General features: G+C 37.7%; 2 protein-coding genes across 4 annotated transcripts in view; one reads left to right on the forward strand and one right to left on the reverse strand.

Annotated features, from left to right (window-relative positions):
* Window positions 1-458, forward strand: part of LOC110018773 (vacuolar protein sorting-associated protein 51 homolog) — a 129,371-nt gene extending 128,913 nt beyond the window's left edge. The window contains exon 20 of the mRNA XM_020716204.1: window positions 15-458. Coding sequence (XP_020571863.1) covers window positions 15-131 — 117 coding nt within the window. The 3' untranslated portion in view covers window positions 132-458. The remainder of the gene's footprint in view (window positions 1-14) is intronic.
* Window positions 459-1,032: 574 nt separating this feature from the next.
* Window positions 1,033-22,305, reverse strand: part of LOC110018756 (kelch domain-containing protein 4) — a 91,326-nt gene continuing 70,053 nt past the window's right edge. The window contains exons 13-19 of one of the 3 annotated variants that reach the window (XM_020716178.1): window positions 17,447-17,702; window positions 17,207-17,368; window positions 16,500-16,622; window positions 2,847-2,999; window positions 2,390-2,476; window positions 1,334-1,402; window positions 1,033-1,202 (exon numbers count right to left, since the gene is read on the reverse strand). In XM_020716178.1, the coding sequence (XP_020571837.1) occupies window positions 1,095-1,202; window positions 1,334-1,402; window positions 2,390-2,476; window positions 2,847-2,999; window positions 16,500-16,622; window positions 17,207-17,368; window positions 17,447-17,702 (958 nt within the window). In that variant the 3' untranslated portion in view covers window positions 1,033-1,094. Of the gene's footprint in view, window positions 1,203-1,333; window positions 1,403-2,389; window positions 2,477-2,846; window positions 3,000-16,499; window positions 16,623-17,206; window positions 17,369-17,446; window positions 17,708-22,305 lie in introns of all 3 variants that reach the window. The other 2 variants (XM_020716177.1, XM_020716176.1) reach the window with 2 other exon arrangements.

Consider the following 22,305-nt stretch of genomic DNA (forward strand, 5'->3'; position numbering starts at 1 on the left):
CTGTTCTGCTTCAGGTTATCAATGCAGCTCATGAGCGGTGTCTGGATCCAATCCCGCTGGAGCCTCCCATATTAGATAAACTGATAAATGCTAAGATAAGCAAGATCAGGGATCAAAAAATAAATGCCTAGGGTTTCCATACATTAACTGCAACCATTTCTAATATTTTTTTCTTAAAGGTTCATTATTTTTTCTTCCATGAAGTTTTTATGTTTTGTTGCTTGTGAACTGCAGTGATTGTCTACTGTGAAGAGTTGGGTGATGAGCGTCATTTATTTGAACAGTAAGTACAGCGCTGTGGTTTAGTTTTTGGCACAGCATTAAGAATTTCGTGTGAAGTAGTTTCTCAAATTTGTGATGTGGAACTTTACATGATTTATTTAAATAATGAGAAATTTATGAAAAATTTTTCAATTTTCTTATAAATTAGCGAAGTTATTATAGGCCACTTTCCTGCTTCGTTTCTTTACCGAGTAAAGAGACCATATTTAACTTAAATTTGCTTGATTTTGATTTGATAATCAGATTAAATCTGATTTCTTTCTTTAATAAAGCCGTTGACGACTTGCATACGAACAAAATTATATGCTCTATTACTGTTTGTTGATCGTTAGTAAGAATTTTGTATTTGGGGATCTTACATGCATGCCACCGAATTCGTATCCATGCACATATCATCACTTAAATTATGCTTTCCTCAAATCCTTTACATCATATAAAAATCATGTATTATTTAGATTTGTGCATTGGATGTGTTGTTTGTGCCAAATATATGATATACTTATAAATATTATATTTAGAAAAATATATTCTATATTAAAACAAGCAAAATTAAAAAAAAAATGGTGGTTTCTGGTTTTAGAATTAATTACTAAATAAAGATATTCTCAATAATTTTAAGGATTAATAAATATTGAATAATAAATAAGAGTATAACTTATTATATGACACAACTTATTAAAAGAAATTAGTTCAAAACCAAAAATAGATAATTTATTAACAAATTTGAATATGATAAATACGTTTCTATTACAAATCTATTTAGATTTTAAAAAAAAAAAAAACCAGGCATAGGAAGTAATAAAATAGGCATTCTATCTCAGAGGATTTCGCTGTTTATTCTGCTTATTGCCCCTTGCTCTTGAACTGATTTCTGCATTTTCTTCCTCCTCAGCCTTCTGCTCAGCCTCAAGTATAGCCAGCTTCAATACACAATTGGAGGAATCAAAAAAGAAGAAAAAAGACAAAGAAACGTGTTATTTACAGAATCAATACATCAAAGGGGAAAAACAAAAAAAAAGAAAAGAAAATCCATATATAATATTTTAGTCACCTCATCGAGGATGGGCTTAAGTTCTTTAAATCGTGCTTCAGCAAGATCAAAACCATCTTTGCGAAGCTCCTGGAGTTCATCATTTATTCAAAAAAATAAAAATAAAAATAAAAAAAAAGCAACAAAAAAAAAAAATGGGACGGCAAATTGTAAAATTTATGCCACAGTCCAGAATTACAGTTTGGTTGTGAGAGAGACATCAGAAAATAAAGTCATGTGTGATGACAATGCAATTAGAGGAAATATACCATGATTGTAGATATTAGCTTTCAACTTTACCTTCCATGTAATTATTGTAGGGCCACTTACATACAGAATACTCAATTCCTATGTATTTACATATCTAAGCTTTACTTTTTTACATTTATACCACCCAAATCTTTCATATCACATCACAAATATCAATATTTTAACCTTTAAGAAGTGGAATACACTTTTTCACAAGTAAGGTGACATATTAAGTAAAAAAATCAAGTTTAGGTATTCAATATGAAGCTAGAGCAAAAAACTAACATGCATGAGAACCGAAAGCTCGAAGTTTTTAAAGTTCAAATGGAAGATTGGAAGAAAGAGCAATATAAAGTTTCGACAAATCAGTATCATAAATTCACCTATGATTCATGCCTTCATTCCCAGATAGCCGCGCAAAATAATGGTGGAGAGGTCAAGTAAAGCTTGGTAGAATAAAAAAAAATTAAAGCATCTAAAAATCAGGAGATGTTTGGATGAAAAGAGTATTTCAGGAAAATGTAAGAGATTAAAATTTCATAATAAGGGTCATTGAATATGGATATTAATGAGGAATGAGATCTATATTCAACAGAGTAAATTTCATACTTTTGAAAATAACATCAATGTAACAACATGCCGGATGTTTCCCAGTTATTGGTTAAAGTGACCATCTAGTGCAAATTAGCTGTAATTTTCAATATAAATGCATCCTTTCCAAACTAATTGCATGACTTCAAAAGAAGGAATAAACAACAGAACAATACTAATTTATTTCCAACAAATAAGATGCTGAGATAGCTATTTCATAGCCTGAGATTTACTTACCTTTCCAGTATGCTGGGTATGCTCATAAGCAGCCATTTGCCAATATGTGTTTGTTCTTTTGTAGAAGTCCTTCAGAGATTCTCCAGGCTTCACAAGGACATAATTAATTGAATAAAGGATATTAAATACCCGCTTTGGAAGCTCTCCACGTTGTATGAGCTTAAGATAAATATATTATGATTATAAAAGCCATAATCTACTTAATTAGTAGACTTGATCTCTCAACAGAGATTATAATTTCCACCACTATAGTGATAAAAAATAGTAGCAGACCATAAAAGGACATTTTCCTGAAATTTGTTGGTTATTAAAAATTTTCAAGATAATGACAGTTAAACACATTTGAAGACATTTATGTTTCCCAGCGAGCACCTAAGTTTATGAAAGGTACAGTAAAGAATAAAGAGCATAGTTTATGAAAGAGATTGAGTAAAGCTATGTTCTGGAAGATATTTACCATCGGAGTCCTTTGTGAATCTGCAAGGCCAAGGCTGATTCTAATCTGGTCGATCCTAGCACGCTTCACTTTTCTCCGAATGTTCTGTTTCTCGCCCCTTAGAATGGAAACAGCACTTCCCAAATCTATAGGCTTTTCAGCATGATCCACAGGCTTCACAATCATGCATAAAGAAAATATTAAATGAAAGAAATTTGAAGCAGCAAATGAGAAAATGGCACAGTAAATCAAAAGGTAAATTAACAAACAAAATATAGTGAACATACAAACTTGAAGGATAAGAAAGACGCTATTGTTTCAGTATTGTAATTGTTCTTTAAATCTTGTGATAGGTGAAATGCGACATACCCAAAAATATTCAAAGGTTAAAAAAAAAGGAATGGGTTTTGAGGTAGAACATCGGGTTTTCATATAAGCGTCCGTATTCCATTCCAATTCACTTTTGAGGTAATAGAATATTTTGAGATTATTTCTAGTTAAATTAGGTTCGGCAAGCTAGAAAAAGATTATGATTAAAGTAATTTATAATTCACATTTTGTATGGAAGATATCAAATTTACGTAGTAATAGATGGAAAGAAGCTTGTCCAAGTGTTGATCATCAATTCGAGTAAAATATTCAATTTCCAATTCATAGACCAAAATTACTCAAGTTTAATGCATGCAAATGATTATATTAATATAGAATAAAATATAAGGTATAGGCTAGATAGTTCATATTGAAAAGTAAATATTTATGTTCTACCATTCATGAATAAACTATCGCATAGCAATTATAAATTATGCAAAGCACATGTTGAAGTTTTAGGGATGCTATTAAAAACTGTATTCTTTTATTTAAGAGTTGCATATTGATGCATAATGTTGATTAGCAAATTCATCATGCATAAGATATGCATTTAAATCTTTTATGTAAAAAGCAATGAGTATAAAAAGATTATGTTATCCGCGATGGATTGACAATATTATGCTATAAGCAACAAACTGAACAGGCGAGATCCTTAACCTGGTTTTCGTGATATAGATTTGAGAGATGGTTCAATAACTATCATGGAAGTTTAAACATGGCGGTCAACTTATTATGATATATGGTTTGGGCTTTATTCAGTTGGATTACTTATGGTTGTTAATTAACCAAGACATTCATACAAGATATATCTTAAGTATATGATATAAAGTAAATGAAATAAACAAATGAATAATATAATATGATCGATCTAGCTGTAACTACTAGTGCATTTCACAAGAAAATTGCATATAATATTTTGACACTTGATATTTCATAAATGATTCATTCAATGTAATTACCTTACTATTATGTTATATCCCTATTCAAGCATTTTAGTTAATAGTGTAACAGCCGAACTCTCACAAATCAAGATGATGTCCGCTTTGGCCTAATGGTCTCATGATTTTATCTCATTGGTGTAACTTCAAAGGAGGTCACACATCCTAAAAGTGCCTTTGGACGAGTACGTTTAGTTTTGGAGTTTTTTTGATGAAATTCTAATTTTTACAAAAAAAATGGCCTTAATATTTAATCATTTAAAAAACAAACAGTGGGACCTCAAAATTAAAAAGGTTATTTTATTTTAGTTTTGGACTATTCCATCTCCTTCATATGAGGAGAAAGTTAAATCTAGATATCATAAAGCTAGATTATTTAAGTAAAATTTTCAACTTATTCTCATGTAACATGAAGAACAATGCAAATATCCTTAGCTAACTTTGAAGATTTGGTAATGTCGATGAAGTCTATTTTGCGGAAGAGTCGATGAATTAGTTTTAGTTGACATGTTTCAATTCACACTTGGCAATGTAGCATTTGGTATATTTCATTTTCACCATGTGGCAACTCAATTGATTGCAAGGGTCCCTTCTAGCATTTTTGGCAATCTAATTGCATCAACATGACACATTTTGAGATCAACAATACTTGAATAATTTTAATTGCAATCAATACATTGAGAATGTTTTATGCAATATTGCATTTATTATCCATATTTAACACCATACTTAACTGCATTCAGTGGTGGAACAAGTAATGAATACTAGCTGGGCATGACTGGATTTTATAAAAAAATGATTAAAATATTAATAGGTGACTATTGGCTACCTTTAGCTCTCTCATTTAAAAATCCAAAATTCAGAATTAAATTTACACTTCACAAAAATCCCTTCAATTCAAACTCCAAATCTCTTCAATAATAATAATAATCCCTTCATTACTTGCATATAAAAGGACAACTTTTGTTGATTTTCTCATAGCCAGGGCTACGAGTAACTTAACTTGGTACTGCCAATCCAATCATGAAGCATGAACAACTTAAGACCTTTCAATTTGATCTTGATTCAAGCATAGCATTGTTATAGGCTAACTCAATCTACATGTATTTGAACCAAGTCTCAAGTCTATCATGTTTGTTTTGATTCAAGTTAATTAATTTGATTTTATACGCATGCATAAATAAAGAAATAGATGCATATATGAATGTAGCTAATGTCATGTTCCAGTATGATCTCTATATATATATATATATATATAAATATATATATAGATATATATATATTTATATATATATCTATATATACGAAAAAAACTAGTTCTCTGATTTGTCGGGTGGGAGTCATTGAAATTGAAAAGATACATAGAGGTTGTATGAGAGGACCCAAAAAAAAGTGTCCTACACATACGATACATCAGACACTAGAATCCTAAAAGGATGAAACATAGATAAAACACAAAACACAAAAAAAAAAAACTTGCTGGAAATAAGCTGTTAGGCACTAGCCAGCTTGGTCTTGCCTCTGCCTCTGGTTCTAGGAGCGGAGACAGCTAACAAATTGCTAAGTGTCATTCCATTACTCAAAGTTACTAGAGTATCATCCATTAAGTTCCCAAGCTGGGGTGTGCTTCCATTCTTCTTTTTCTTTCTAGATGTGTATACCCGTCATTCATCATCCGAGGACTGGCTCATCTGATCGGTGTGGTCAACAAATTGTTGGGCATGTAGGAGAGAATGAGCCCCCAGCTCCTAACTAGCAGTAACAACATTCTGATCCTGAAGAGATTGTAATCATGTCTCTTCAACACCTGATGCATCCTGGGGATGTGGAGCTTCAATACTATCCTGATTATTGGACCCAAGTGAACCATCTGCCAATATATCAGTCGGAAGGACAGAGACAATATTGTCTCCGGTAGGGGGAGGTGGCATCGTTTCAACCGGTGTTTCAATAGTCTATGGAATGCACTCAGGAGCGGAGAAGGGACATGTATGAGGTGGGGCAGATCCAGAAGCGTTTTTACTTGAATGTTTTAAATTCAGATGCAACTGATAACATTGAGAAGGAGAATGTCCAAACATACAACAGTGGGTACAATAAAGTGGTTACCGTTCAAGTTCTGCTTGGTGCCAAAATCCCTGATGTTGTGTGCCAATCCATATTTCTCTCGGAAAAAGGTAAAGTAATATCTTTTTCTATCAAAATTCTGGCATTTGAAGGCCGAGTCAGATTCACTGTAGGCGCGTCAGCTTTGAGGGGTTTACCGTATACCATCTCTAAAGCGGGTTTACCTATACCATCGCTAAAGCGAAGAGAAGCTCTTGATCAAAAAGGTGGATCTTCAAACCTGGGAAGCGCAATTCGCAGCCAATGATACGAGGTTCAGTACGAGGGTCAAAATCCACCGTCCATTTTAAAATGTTCATCACCTGATTTTCTATTCGAAGAACTCTTCTCGCAAACAAATGGGGGTGTAGTTTTCGTCATTTGATAAATGAATAAGAATGTGACGATCAACCAATTTATCGATCTTCCAACCCCCTTCAGCTTCATTTGCTCAAAGTCCTTTCGAATTAGCTCAAGTTCAGAGTTTCCATAAAGAAACTTACCTACTAAGAACAATAAGCAGGGCGCAGCTAGGGTATAGATCTCTTCCTTAGTGAGAAAGATTACAGGTTTGTCGTTTTTACGGGAAGTTTTTTTGAGAAGTCCGGTTTCAATGCCAAGAGCAAAATTGTCCTGATATCATTACAAAAACATATTCGAAAGAAGAGCGGAGACGGGGTTATCACTGGCGAGGGCGGCGGCGTAGGAACGTCCAAAAGTCATTTCTTCAGCAAACTGTCGATCGACACAGACAACGCAGGCAGCCGCGAACTCTGGCGAGTGAGCGCAGCTGAGAACTTGCGACGAAGAAGTTGGGAGAGCCGAACAAAGCTGGGAGCAAGGCGCAGCTGATAGACGCGTGTAACAGTGCGCGACGAAGAAATCAACGCCAAACGACGCGGATGAAGCGCGATGGAGAAGAGATACGACGAACTAAAATCGCGAGGAGACCAGGTTTCACCATGATGGCGAAACCCTAGCAGAAAGAAATTGACATATCCTGACGTCTACACACACACATATTTATATATATATATATATATTGGATCAAAGAAGCACTCTCGTGTGTCTTGACATGTAAGAGAGTCATCTTCAATAACAGTGAGTGGTATAAACACATCTGGATCTATAGCTGTAGTATGTTGTTCTTCCTCAGGAACTGCGGTGTTGAGAAGATGATCGGGTTGCATCTTCTCAACAGGTATAATATGTGGTTGTTCTTTAGTAATATTCGGTTCGGTCTTAGAAGAGAATGCAAACGATAGCAAATTGGAAAGCTGTGGCCCAACATACTACAATGAGAGCAATAAAGAGGATGTGGTTCCATTTACACCTTTTGTCAATACCCTTGTGAATAGTGTCAATCCATATTTCATCTGTAGCTAGTTGAGTGATATCTCTCTCAACTAACACACAATCCACATAGGGTGTAGTGACAACAAGCGTAGGATTATCCACCTTGAGAGGCTTCACGTAAGCAGTTGCTAAAGAGTAGAGGATTTCCATGTTGAACAAATGTAATTTTAACCCGGGAAACTTTATCCAACAGGAATGATAGGGGACTCCGCTTTTGAATCTAAACCGACAGTCCACTTCAGAATTTTCATAAAACGATTGTCAATCTTGATAGCTTTTCGAGAGAAAATGCGAGTGTGATCAGCATTATGAGATAGCTGAATAAGTACATGTCTATCGTCAAGTAGGCCGATGTTCCAACTGCCCAATAATAAAAATTCATAGCATCAAACTCCTTCCTAATGATCTACAGTTTTGGGTGATCATAAAAGAATTTCCTCACTAGAGAAAAATGCCAAGAAGATGCAAGAAAACCGATTTCAGTCTCTGTGAGCATAAGTGCAGACTTCCCATTTTTTTTCCAAGATTTTTGATAAAAGTGTGATCACTTTCACCTTCAAGAGCCTTGTGGAATAATTTTGTAACATTGCAGGACTTACCGATAGCAAAACCAGACGCTAAACCTGGAGGACGGGCACTAGCAGGAAAGGGCAAGTCGTCGGCAAGGGGATTTGCATAGAAACGGAGCATCGAGGCCATCTCCCTAACAAGTTGGTCACGCCAGGAGAGAAATAGTCTGGCGGGCAGCAAAGAGGCAAACAGGATGCGAACCGTCTGCCAGGCAGGACAGGCGCGTCCTTCTTCGAGACGACGTGCGAAAAACGTCTGTCGGGCAGGACGAGCGAGGCGCGTTGTCGTTTAGGAGAAGTCGTGCGATTCGTCGTCTCTGGGTGCCTGCAAGACAAGGCGAATGCGAGCAAAAAATCGCGTCGTCGATTAGGAGACGATGTGCGAAACGGAAGACATTGTCGTCGTCTTCGGTAAGACGAACAAAAAATGACGTCATCGGGTTAGAGAGACGACTTGCAAGCTTAGGCGGAGGAAATAAGTGAATCCGATAGTTTCAGCGTCGGGAATCGCCATCGGGCGAAATCCTAGCAGAGCCCCCTGCTGACGCTGATACAACATGTAGATGCTTATATTGGCCAATCTTCGGAAGAGGAATGACAGGTTTGTTCCAGGAGGAGGAAGAAGAATGGAGGCCGACTCCAGCTCGGGAATATATTGGATGATACATTGATTACTACTGGCAATGACCATCATCTTACCAACTCATTAGTTTGCTCCTTTCCGAGAACCAGAGGCAGAGGCAAAACCAAATTGGGTTGCTCTCTAGCCACCTGATACTATGTATTTCAACATTTTTAGGATTTTTCTTTATGTCTCTAATGTATTTTTCAGTATTTTCTAGTTTTCGAACCCCTTCTAGTTTTGGTGTGGGCAGGGTGCCATGTTTGGGCCCTTCAACATATTGTATTTGTATCTTTCTTTCTAGTTAATATATTAGCCTTTTTTGGGTTTTTGAAAAAAAAAAAATAAAGATTTTGGCGATATATATAAAAGTAGACAGGCGTTGTTACAAATATAGATATACATCTCGATCTAATATTGAATTAATCTGATCTGACACTGGCTCTACCGCTCATCCAAATTCAAGTTAGGCCCAACATAACAGTATGTTCATTGGTTTCCATTCAATCCAAAGCACAATTATTTTTTTCTAGATCAATTTGATTTTCCAATAAAAATCTTAGCCAAGTCACCCTTTCCACACCTTACTGACCAAACAAAAATGGCTACTTAGCCAACTTTCCAAAACACAATCAAATGTACCCTATTTTCGAGATCATAACTTACACAATCAAACCCAGGCAACCGAGAAAATTCAATCAAATAAACCAAGCTAAACCAACCCAACTAAACAAGCAATAAATTCAAACTCCTGACATTACATTTCTCTCAATGAATCATACTCTAGCTATTCAGGCATTGATAAAAGTACTAATGAGATCACTGTTGATCTGCTACAACAACAACTAGCTTATTGGTATCATCTTTTTAAGTCTAAACCATAATTTGTTATTACTTTAACTTCCTGAAAAGCATATCAGTCCATTGGTTTTCTACTGTTTAGTTTAGTTAATCCATGATCACCAAATTCTTGTTTGTCTATTTGTTTAAGACACTATCGTTTTCCACGTCACTTTCCCATCTTTTTCTTTATCATTGTCCTGAATTAATGTATAATTTATCATTAAGTAGGGTAATTAGTTGTCTAAGTTAAAGTTTTCTTTTGAAATAAGGCCTGTTTTTATAAATAGTGGCCAATATCATGTAATTTGATTATGCTGGGAAAGATAATGGAAATTGAGAATTTTAGCTATGAAGAAGATCCCACCCCCCCTCCCCATTCCTTTAGGATTGTATGCTGCAATCGTAATTGTGTTACACAAACGTCTCTAAGTGTAATTATTTGACCTCTGCTAAATTATTCGATGACCCCACCAATGGCGTGGTATAATATCATGGGGCACCGCAATTAAGGTAACCTAAAACATTTCAACTCAGGAAAATATTCTTTGAATAAGCTTTGTTCATATGAGGAGCATGATGTGTCATTGCGTACATTTATATGACCACACCTTTTTAGATGCATGATAGGTCCCTAGGAAGTACCAAAAGCCAGTTCTGATTTTTAAAATGCCATCTGGGTAAGGTGTAAGAGGAATTTAAAAAACATCCATAAGATCGCAGTTAATAAAAGGGGACTAACGCTTTTGAAAGCCAAAATGCATAAAAATACCAGTTTACATGGCCCTTTTGTGTGTGTGTGTCTATATATATATATATATATATATGAGATCAATGGTGTCGGCGTCGGGCTGCTCTAGGGATTCGCCTGATGGTGATTCCGTACGTTGAAACTATCGGCTTCCTCCATGGGCATCGTTGTCTCCGACGACGAAGATTCGTGTCATTCGATTTTGTTGTACCCGACAACGAAGGACTTCTCTCCTTCGTTCTGCTCGCGAGTCGTCTCTTTCCTGCTAGACGACGAGCTTGCTCGCGTCCTTCGGTCTCTCCTTTGTGCCCGACGACGAAGGGTTTCGCTCCTAGTTTTTTTTTTAGTGCGACGTCTTCTAGCCAGCCAGACGACGATTTCACATGACATCTCGCCCGACCACTGTTGCGTTCCTTGTTTTAGTACGAGATTTACGTTCCCTGTTTCTGTTCGTCGTTGCTTCAGCTCCAGTGTTGGCGCGTGGGGTTTTTGCATTAGGGTTTACATTTGTTCCAGTTTGGGGGATTGGCCCCGAGTTATGCTGCGGCTGTCTCCGGGGGTTCTACTCCCGGAGTAGGCGGTCGTTCCTGTTTCTTCCTTTAATAATTTCATGATGCACATGAATCTGGAGATGGTTAGCCCTTTATTAAAAAATTGGGAAGAAAGAATGACAAACCCGTTTTGTTTCTCACTGATGAGAAAACAAGTATATTGGCTTCAGCATGTAGATATACTCTTATTGGGAAATTTCCGTATGGAAATCCCAAGCTTGAGATTATTAGAAAGCATTTTGATTCTCTTAACCTCACAGAGAGTTGGAAAGTTGGTTCGCTAGATGACCGTCACGTTCTCATTCAACTCTCGAATGACGCAGATTATAATCAAATCTTTGCTCAAAAAATTCTGAAAATCGATAATCGTTTTATGCAAATTTTGAAATGGACAATGGATTTTGATAATAAATTGGAATCTCATATTATCCCGGTTTGGGTTAATTTTCTAGGGCTCAAGGTGCATCTCTTCAATTATGAAACCTTTTATACACTGACAACTGCTTTTGGGAAACCGCTGAAGGTCTATACTCCCACGCTTGATACAACCAGGCCATCTGAAGCTTGTGTGCTTGTAGAGCGCGACATCACTCAATCCTTTCCAGGGGAGAATTGGATTGAGTCCCCTCATCAGGGTTATTGACAGAAGAATGTGATGGGACATCATCCCCAATACTGCTCTTACTGTAGAATTTTTGGTCATAGCTCTTCATCTTGTTATCGGTTGCATCCCCATCTATGGTCGGCTATAGCCTCACCTCCTGTTTCTCAGCACATTTTTGCGGAAGTTATACCCTCTTCCTCACTGCCTGTGATACCTACTGCTATGCCCATGGCGGATACGGTGCAAAATGGTTTGTCTACTGATATTGTTTCAGAAAATGTTGATAAGAGTTGTTTGTTAGAGGAGAGTCAGGCGGTTGCCCCTGGAAGGCAGGACGCGGTCACTGCCTCTTCTTCTATTGGAGTGGACATACTTTCCTCTTAGGTTCTACCTATCGTGGAGTGTGCTCAGGCTCCCCTCTATGAGGTGATTGAAGATAGAGATGAAGCGAACATTCACATTCACATGACAGAAAATGTGTCTCCTAATACTAATGAGGAAGATTTAGAGTCAAACACAAACCATCTTACTGCTATTAACCAGTTGGTAAAACTACCTATTGAGAGAGCAAGTGTTTCCCAAGTATTGGAAGATTGCCCTACACAAACTCAGGAACTCATCGCTGCAACTGTCTTTCCTTCTACAGATCAGACAGAACAATTTTCAGAAGAAGAATGACAAGTTTATATTTCTCTGCGGAGAAAGAAGGCTGGAGACACTGTTCAGCTTGGAAACTTAATGGATGATACCTTGATCACTCATGACAATGGAACAACACTTCAGAGTTTGCTATCTAGATCTGCTCCAAGAACTAGAGGAAGAGGCAGATCTAAACTGTCTCAAACTGTCTCGTCCATATACACTTGTTTTTGCATGTTTTCTTTTTCATTTTTAAAGTCTTTTGTATTCTTTTGTTGGGATATTTTTGTACCATGTATCATATGAGTAGGGCATCATTCATTGGGTCCTCTCATACAACATTTTGTATTCTTTTTTATTTCAATATATATATCCTAAAAAACTTTTGTCCATGTCGCCGTCCCGCTCTGCTAAGGTTCCGCTCCATGGCGAACCCTAGCGATTTACTAGCGTCTTCGTCTGCTTCCATTCGCGACGTCTCGCGTTTGCGTTCTCATCTCGTCTGACGACAGTGTTGTGGTCGTCTTTGTCCGCGACAGAGGCGCTCTGCTGCGTCTCGTCTGCGACAGAGCCGCTCGACAACTCTCGTCTGCAACAGAGTCGCTCTGCTGCGTCTCGTCTGCTACATATCCGATCGATTCTGCTGCGTCTCCTCTGCGACAGAGTCGCCCGGTCTGCTCGGCTCTGCCTTTGTCGTCTACGACAGAACCGCAGAACCGTTCTACACGCGTGCAGCTTCTCACTGTGCTGCAGGTTGGCACTGGCTACGGTAATGGCCTCATGGCTTTCCTACGCCGCCGCGCTTGCCGGTGATAACCCCGCCAAACCCTCCTATGCTACTGTGGTTCACAAACGCAACTCCTTTTTCCACCTCGCAGATCGTGTAGTATTCCCGTAGATTTACCATGATTCTGTTGCAGGAAATAACGATTGCAATCTCATTAAAAAAGTAGAGAAAAAGACGGGCAAACCAGCAATTTTCTTTTATGACGCTGAAATTTCAACTTGTGCAGGAAAATACAAATTTACACTAGTTGGAAAGTTCCAATTAGGTTGCCCTAAGATGAAGATCATCATGAGGGTTTTTGAAGATTTCAAACTGGTTGGGGATTGACAAGTGGGTCATTTCGACGGAATACATGTTATGATACAATTGAGCACAGAAGATTATTGCACGAGGATTTTTCAAAGAAAATTCATCACAATTGAGGGTAAACACATGAAATTGCTCAAATGGACCTCCAATTTTGATCCCAGTCAAGAACCCCCAATTGCACCTATATGGTTCTCATTACCTGAACTCAAATTTCAATTTTTTGACCTACCTATCTTATATGCAATTGGGACTATCATTGGAAAACCTTTGCAGGTAGACGTAACTACAGTTCATTTCTCAAGGCCCTCTATTACAAAGATTTTGATTAAACGAGATATTACACTACTAGATGTAGAAGAAGTTTAGCTTGGATCTGCTCACAATGATTATTGACAAAAAATCATTATGGAACAAAAACCATACTACTGCAAGCACTGCAAGATGTTCGGACACCCGCAGGAGAAATGTTTCAGATTACACCCACAGTTGAGAACCCATAGTCAAAAACACGAACACACTATTAGTGCATCACATGTGCCTGAATGCGCTCCCAAAAAATTTGATGACAGACAACCTGAGGAGGGAATCACCACAAGATCGGAGTTGGTGTCTACCCCTGAAATCCCTTCTCCTGACCACACTACAACAGATAATGTTCGAACTGAAAAATAGGATAATCCCGTAGCTTCTATTCAGAAAGCATCAGGTGCAGAGGTAAAAATTCACACTTCACATACACTGGAACCTATCGCGGTGCCAACGACTGCCTTTCCTCCTACTGCGGTGCTAACATCAAATCAGATCGAGGATCACATGAGTCAGTCTTCAGATGAAGAATGACAGGTTTACAGTTCTCGGCGGAAAAAGGCTGAGGGCTCACTCCAACTTGGAAACTTAATGGATGATACGTTGGTGACTCATGACAATGACACGACTCTTCAAAGTTTGTTATCTGGTTACACTCCTAAAATTAGAGGAAGAGACATGACTAAACTGACTCGTCCCTAACTACTTGTTTTCTGCATGATTTAAATTTGTTTTACATTTTATTGAGTCTATCTGCATCTTTTGTCGGGGTATACTGTACTTGTATCGTATGGTAGGGTGCCTCTTTTGGGTTCTTATCATACAACTTTTATATATCATCTGCTAAGGTTTACTCCCGTCGCGTCTTCATGGCGACTCGAGTAGCCCTCGTTATCTCTTCGCCGGATCAAAATCGCAGCCTGCTCCATCAACTTTGTCGTCTGCTACTTCGTCTATTCCTTCGTCGCGCTTCGCCTGCCTCGAATTCGTCTGCGTCAAATTCGTCTGCTCGACTCCGTCTGCTTTGACTCCGCCTCCCTCAGCTTCGCGACTCCATCTGCTGCATCGTTTCCGCTTCGTACTTCGTCGTGCCTTGACGAAATTGCAGCCTTTGCGCCTGCGCCGTCTTCTTCTTCAAGCCCGATAGACTGCTTCGCCACATCGACCTGCTCGACTGCTTGCGTTGTTCGTAGGCGGCAGTTTTGCTCGCCTATTTCCAGCAGCTTTGGAGATGGCATCCATATGATCCGCTCCTATGCCACTACACTTGCCGACGACATTCTTATTCCTATTCGTGCTTCTCTTTCAAGTTCAGAGTCTGGTTTTCATATTGGCAAGTCCCGCAATGTTCCTCAATCTTTTTACGACGCTCGACGCTCTTGAAGGTGGTGGTGATCACACATTCATAAAAAAATTAGGAAAAAAAATGGGAAGCCTGCACTTATTCTCACAGAGGTTGAAACTAGTACTCTCGCATCCTCCTGGCGCTTTGCTCTAGTGGGGAAATTTCTGTATGGTCACAAAAAACTGGAGATCATTCGGAAAGATTTTGATGTTATGAAGCTATTAGGCAGTTGGAATATTGGTTTACTTGAGGTCGTCACATACTGATTCAGTTGTCTCATGATGTCGATTACACTCGCATCTTTTCTCGGAAAATTATCAAGATCGACAACCGTTATATGAAAATTCTGAAGTTGACTGTTGGTTTCGACTCAAAAGCGGAGTCCCCTATCATTCCAGTCTGGATTAAATTCTCGGGGTTAAAATTACATCTATTCAACTTGAAAATTCTCTGCTCTTTAGCAACTGCTTACGGTAAGTCTCTCAGGGTTGATAGTCCTACGCTTGCTGTCACCAGACCCTCTGTGGCTTGTGTATTGGTTGAGAGGGATATCACTCAACCAGCTCCGGATGAGGTATGGATTGGAACCACTCACAATGGGTAATGACAAAATGTTGAAATCGAATCACACCCTCCTTATTGCTCTCATTGTAGTATGTTTGGCCACAGCTCTACTATTTGATATTGTTTGAATTGTCATCTAAGGCCGAATATCACTAAAAAACAACCGCCTATTATCCTTGTTGAGAAGATGCAACCCGATTCTCTTCTCAACACCGCAATTCCTGACGAAGAACAACATACTACAGCTACAGATCCAATTGTGTTATACCACCCACTGTTATTGAAGAAGACTCACATACATGTCAAGAAACACGAGATAACTCTTTTGATCCAATAACAGATCAACCGGTATAGCATGTATTTGCTTTTAATGTTAAAAAATTTACACATCTCCAACACACTTTAGAACAAGATCAGGTGAGCCAATCCTCGGAAGAGGAATGACAAGTCTATTCCAGGAGAAAGAAAAAGAATGGAGGCCGACTCCAGCTCGGGAACATTTTGGATGATACATTGGTTACTACTAACAATGACAATCATCTTACCAACTTATTAGCTTGCTCTTTTCTTAGAACCAGAGGCAGAGACAAAACCAAATTTGGTTGCTATCTAGCCACCTGATACTATTTATTTCAACATTTTTAGACTTATTCTTTATGTCTCTAATGTATTTTTCTGTATTTTTTTGTTTTGGAACCTCTTGTGGTTTTATTTTTACACACACACATCTCTCTCTCTCTCTCTCTCTATATATATATATATATATGTTGATATAATATCAGGATAGATTTAAAAACAGTTGGATTAAGTTTGAGCTCTGTACAATGTGTGAAGGGCTTAAATTGCACTCATCTCAAAACATAATCCAGTTATTTTCAAGTCCATCCTGAAAAAATTTACATGAGGATATCGTAACACATTTCTTCTATATGTATGTATGCATGTATATATATGTGTGTGTGTGTGTACATAAACAGATATATAGACGAGCTTAGAGCCACAATTGCCAAAATCTAACCTCCATGTCTTCGTCTTCTTGCTCATCATCTGTCTCATCAGCATCACTTCCACTGTTGCTTTTTTCATCTTCAGAATCTTCATCCTCGTCCTCAGAAATCTCTAGCCATTCAGATTCAGAAGCCTAACACAATCAATGACAACTCAAAGTAGTTAAGCTTAATATACACCAGTTTCAACAAATCATAAAATTTTACATATGGCAGAGTTAATATGACATAATTACTGCAAATTTCAATACATTGAGGCTCCAAGAGCAATTCGTAGCTCTACAAGTCATGTGGCTCGAATATCAAACTAAAGTTTAACAGAAACAGCAGTCATAAGGTTGATCAACGATAACTTTTTCATTATTGTTATGATTTACGGTCATGAAAAAAAATGAGAGAAAATCACAACTATATCACATGAAAAATCACACTAGCTTCAGGCAGTACTAAAGACAGGTTGTTTTTCAAAAAGAAATTCATCCACATATTAAGGGGATTAAAACTATAAAGATTGAAAAAAAAAAATTACAAAATAAGACAAAAGCAACTATCATATCCTTTGAGGCAAACAAATCGCTTAGTACTCATCAAATAGCACATTAAAAAGTCACACATAGGTTATGGCAAATAGCAGAATGAATTGGAAAAACCAAGTCTAAAGGATAGCAAGACAGAGACAAAGAGAATGAATGTAAAAATAAAGTAAAAATCTTTGTACCGGAATTATGCACTTCCACTCATCAAGTTTACTGAGATTAAGTGAATATAAGTCATCTAACGTAATTTCTCTATCTTTGATTTCCATCATCCCTCCATACACGTAGAGTGTATCCCTTGCCACAACCATGCAGGAATTAATGCGTCCACAAGGCCTGACTACCTACAATTTCAAGCAAACGGCCATTAATCAACACGAGCATGTTACATCTAATTTCAAATGAGAAGCATAACGACTCACCTCTGATGGAGGAGTTGCTTGCATATCGGAAGCACTACCTAATCCCTGTACTTTCACATCATGTATCTTGCTTCCAGATACAGCATTTAGGCAAAGATTGTTATCAATTTGATGAGAAAGATTTTTAAGTCCAGATTGCATAACAGCTTGTTCAAAGCCTTCCACATTCTCATCCTCTTCATAAGTGATACTCAACTGTGAATCCTGTTGGTTGATTGTATTAGAAGCTGATATTCCTTTTAAGCCTTCACATTTGCTGCCCTTTAATTAATTAAAAAAGTTAACATTCAGTCTAAAATTTTTTAAGCGAAATAAGAAAAACTATCATTGCTACCTATCTTTACTGGAGCTGTAGATGTTTGTTTTCTAATAGAAGAATACAAACCATCAATAGTATGCTAGCAGGTTCGACAATATTTCATAATCATTAATGTAAAGAAGGCAACATTTTGTTTCGAAGATCGCAATAGGTTAAAGAAAATATAAATTATTGGATATTTAGAATATTGTTGGATATTTAGTATAAGCTACTATTAGTATTTTCTATTTTTAATTGTTGAAATTCAGAATACTACAAAATATATTTATTGATTGAAAGTGGGTATAAATAAACCTTACATGAATCCTAGAATAGGAAAGAAAATAAAAAGAAATAACAGGAAAGAAAATATATTAACACCTAATATTTCAAATTAATCAATTCATATTAATTATTTGGAGATAAAAGAAACAACATAAAATAAGAATGCCTAAAATAGGAAAGAAAATAAATCAAATTCAAGAAAATAAATCTAAAATAAGAAAAAAAATAAAATTATATCAGGCTTAAGTCTAATCCTCAGAACTTCTAATAAAAATAAATTATTTCCTAATATAACTTCTGACACTTTCCGTCAAGTTAAAACATGATTGAAAATCATATTCAACTTGGATTTGAAAGCATCAAACAACGAGTGAGGAAGATTCTGTAGAGCAGAACTCGAAATCTTCATACCATAATGCGGTTGTTTTTTACTGCAGTTCCTGTAGTGTCTGTAGGTAGGAGGAAGACTCCTACATATAATGTTGAAAATGGGAGTTTGTAGGGAAGGAGACAACATGTAGGAAAAACCAACTTCTAATTGATTGTAGTTGTCTTTGACTATAGTTTTTGCAGTGTCTGTAGGTAGGCAGAATGCTCCTACAAGTAATCTACAAAGAAGTTTGCAAAGAAGTAGATAACATGCAGAAAAAATTGTTTTCTAGTTGATTGCGATTGTCTTTGATTGCAGTTCTCGCAGTGTCCGTAAGTAGGCGGAAAACTCCTCCAGATAATGCTGCAGGAGAGTTTGCAGGGAAGTAGAAAACCAACAGAAAAAGCTGCAAAGTCTGACTTGCAGAAAAAGGAAATGCTTCGGAGGTAGGCTGCAAGAAAAGCTTTGGAGGGCTTGATACAAAAAAATCTCTGCAGGGCTTGAAAGAGAAAAATGCTCTGGAGGGTATGCTGCAGAAAAGATTCCAGAGGGCTTGATGCAGAAAAAAATTCCGGAGAATGGCCTGATGCAGGAAAAAGACACAGGAGGACCTACTGCAGGAAGAATCCGGTGGAGGACCTATCGCAGGAAAAACTCCGAATGAGGGCCTGACACAGGAAAAAGCTCTGGAGGAGGGTCTGTTGTGGGAAAGATTCCTGAGGGCTTGATACAGGAAAAAGTTTTGGAGGAGGGTCTGATGCACGAAAAAGCTCCAGAAGAAAGTCTACTGCAGGAAGAATTTTGGTAGAGCAACTGCTATAGGAAAAGCTCCAGAGGAGGGTCTGGTATTGGCAAAAACTCCAGAGGAGGGCCTGTTGGATGAAAGCTCCGGGGGAGAGTAAGTTGCAAGAAAGATTACGAAGGGCTTGATGCAGGAAAAAAATTTAAAGAAGGGCTTGATGTGGAAAAAGTTTCGGAGGAGGGCCTAATGCAGGAAAAGACTCTCGAGGATGGTCTGCTGTAGGAAGAATTCGGTGGAGGACCTGTTGCAGGAAAAGTGTCGGAAAATACCTGCTGCATCGATTGCAACCAATACTTTCCTCCTTATTGGGCTTTGACAAAGAAAAAACTTTCAGTTGCAACGACTTTATAACAAAGCAAAAATAGCTAATGGAAGCATCAAGATTGCTTGCCCCCATAATGCATGACGTCAATGGAGACCACTCCCAACCATTCCACCATATATGTAACCAAGGGCAATGCCAAATGGGATACACATGTAGAAAGCTGCAAGCTAAGCTGTTTTCTGTGATACAGGTGAATTGTCATCAATAGATAGAGCTGCGAGGCATATGAATGAAGCTTCACTTTTTGCTAAGGGTGCAAAAATTGGAGATGCCACTAGAGGTCCAACCATAAACGCAGATGAGAGGACACCATCTTCAAAATTGTTGAGCCTGAAGTCACCTTGAGTTCCACCTCCGGATATGCAAATACTGCTCTCTGTGCATGTGCTTTGGCTACCATTTACACCATTGCTTGCAATCACTCCTCGATCAACATAATCCAACATATCGATAACACAGATCATCATGAGCCACGAAAGCTTCTCATCATTGTCAACGCTAGGCTCCTGCCCGTCGCAGCGTAGCAAGACCGCGATTGCCATTTCCTCCAGGGGTGAAGCAGTGGCAGTGGTTGACAGGGAGGTCTGACGACTATAAAATTCAGTGAGAGGGATAAGTAGGTGAAACCGAAAATTTTACTGGAGAGGAAGTCACCCATTGCAAGGTCGGGATTTACGCTAGAGAGAGAAAGTTGCCCAGGGCTGCAAGGATCTGCTCCAATGGTGAGGGCCTCTGGACAGCCTGCAGGATGGCAAGAATGGAGTCCAGCGGCTAGTATAGAGAATTTGACTTTGATATCATGTTGAAATTCAGAATAATACAAAATATTTTTATTGATACGAAAGAGGAATAAATAACCATTATATGAATCCTAGAATAGTAAAGACAATAGAAAAAAATAACAGAAAAGAAAAGATATAACATCTAATATCTTCAATTAATCAATTCATATTAATTATTTGAAGATAAAGAAAATAATGTAAAATAGGAAAGCGTAGAATAAGAAAGAAAATAAATCCAATCCAAAAAACAAATCTAAAATAGAAAAGGAAATAAAATTATATTAGGAAATAAATCTAATCCTCATAACTTGAAATATAAATAAATTACTTCCTAATATAACTTCTACTATTAGTATCGTCTAGTATTGGCATGTCACTATTCCTGTTTCCTTCTTTTATCATGGAAGTTATGGTTGATATTATTGTTTTCTCCATATAGGAGCCATCCTCTATTTAACTTGTAATTGTGTTTCTATGAAATTGAAGTGGAGCAAATATTTTTCCTCTCCTAAAAACTACATATAGTATAAGAGCAATAATAGGTTAGCCCTAGAATTGTTTCATTTTTTCGGTTCAAGCTTGTTCCAACTTCCCTGACATTATCGTTCTCTTCCTGCGCGATCTGTGAAAAGATTGCATGAATTTATTTATGTTTTGCACATTTTTTTGAATGAAATTGCATTTTAAAGAAATGTATTTTTATATTTTTCTTGCAGATATAATATGTATTAGGAATGAAACGAAGTAGAATGAACATGGAGCGAAAAGAAGAAGATTTGGAGAAAAAACGGACTTGAGAAGGCTGAGGCCATGGCACTAGGAGCTGGGAGCCAGTTAACTGAAGGCAAGTCTATGGCACCAGATCAAAGTGGGGCTTAGGCGTTAGATACCCAAGAGCAACCAGAGAGGCTGGCGCTTAGGCAGCAATACTGGGTGCTATAACCCCCATCCTGAAATCCAAGGCCATGGCGCCAGAATGGAGCGACACCTAAGTTCCAACACCGAATTATGCACGGTTTTGGGCAGTTCAAGCCATCTATTCGAGGCGGTTTTTGGGCGAACCAAGACAATTTTGGGGAGTTATTAAAGAGGACTTACGAGAGGAATACAGGAGGAGATGAAAGGGGGCAGGATGAAGAACTCTGGAGCAGCATTTTGGTTAGAGAGGCAGTTTTGAGAGAAATTTTCCTCCACTATTGTGAGAGTTCTTAGGCTTGTTCTAAGTAAGTCTAGGTTGTGAGTTGTGTGATTTGTATTTACTGTTGTGTAAAGAGTTGCGGGAGAAGAGCAAAGGGCTTGGGTGGAGCATTCTCAAGGGAAATTGAGGGAGAGAGATGAGCATATTTATGATTTGGGTTAGTATTTTTCTCAGAACACTTTCGCATGTTGAATCATGTGCATCATGTTCATGCGACAAGAAAGCTATCATAAGCATTGCAGAAAATCCTGTGCATCATGATCACATAAAGCATGTGGAGATTGAAAGATACTTCATAAAAGAGAAGATTGATTGTGGAGTTATTTGCATGTCACTTATCCCTACTGCTCAACAAACAATGGATATCTTTACAAAATGACTATTCAAGCCTAATTTTGAGGTTCTTGTAAGCAAGTTGGGCATAACATATATCTATGCTCCTACTTGAGGGAGAGTGTTGGATATTTAGTATCTCCTATTATTAAAATTCTTAATTTTTATTATCGTCTAGTATTGATATTTCATTATTTTTGCTTCTTTCTTTTATTATGGGAGTTATGTATGATATTAATGTTTTCTTAATATGGGAGCCATCATCCTCTTATTTAACTTGTAATCGCGTTTCTAAGATATTGAAGAAATAATTATTTTTCCTCTCCCAAAAATTATATTATATATATATATATCATGGCGTCGTCTTCTTCGTTTACGCTCTGCTAGGGTTTCACACCATTATGGCGAACCCTGGTTTCTGCTCCACTGGTCGTGCTTGCTCTTTTGTTGTTTTCTTCTGCTTCGC

This window comes from Phalaenopsis equestris, unplaced genomic scaffold, assembly GCF_001263595.1.
Source record: "Phalaenopsis equestris unplaced genomic scaffold, ASM126359v1 Scaffold000036, whole genome shotgun sequence".
Classification (NCBI taxonomy): Eukaryota; Viridiplantae; Streptophyta; class Magnoliopsida; order Asparagales; family Orchidaceae; genus Phalaenopsis; species Phalaenopsis equestris.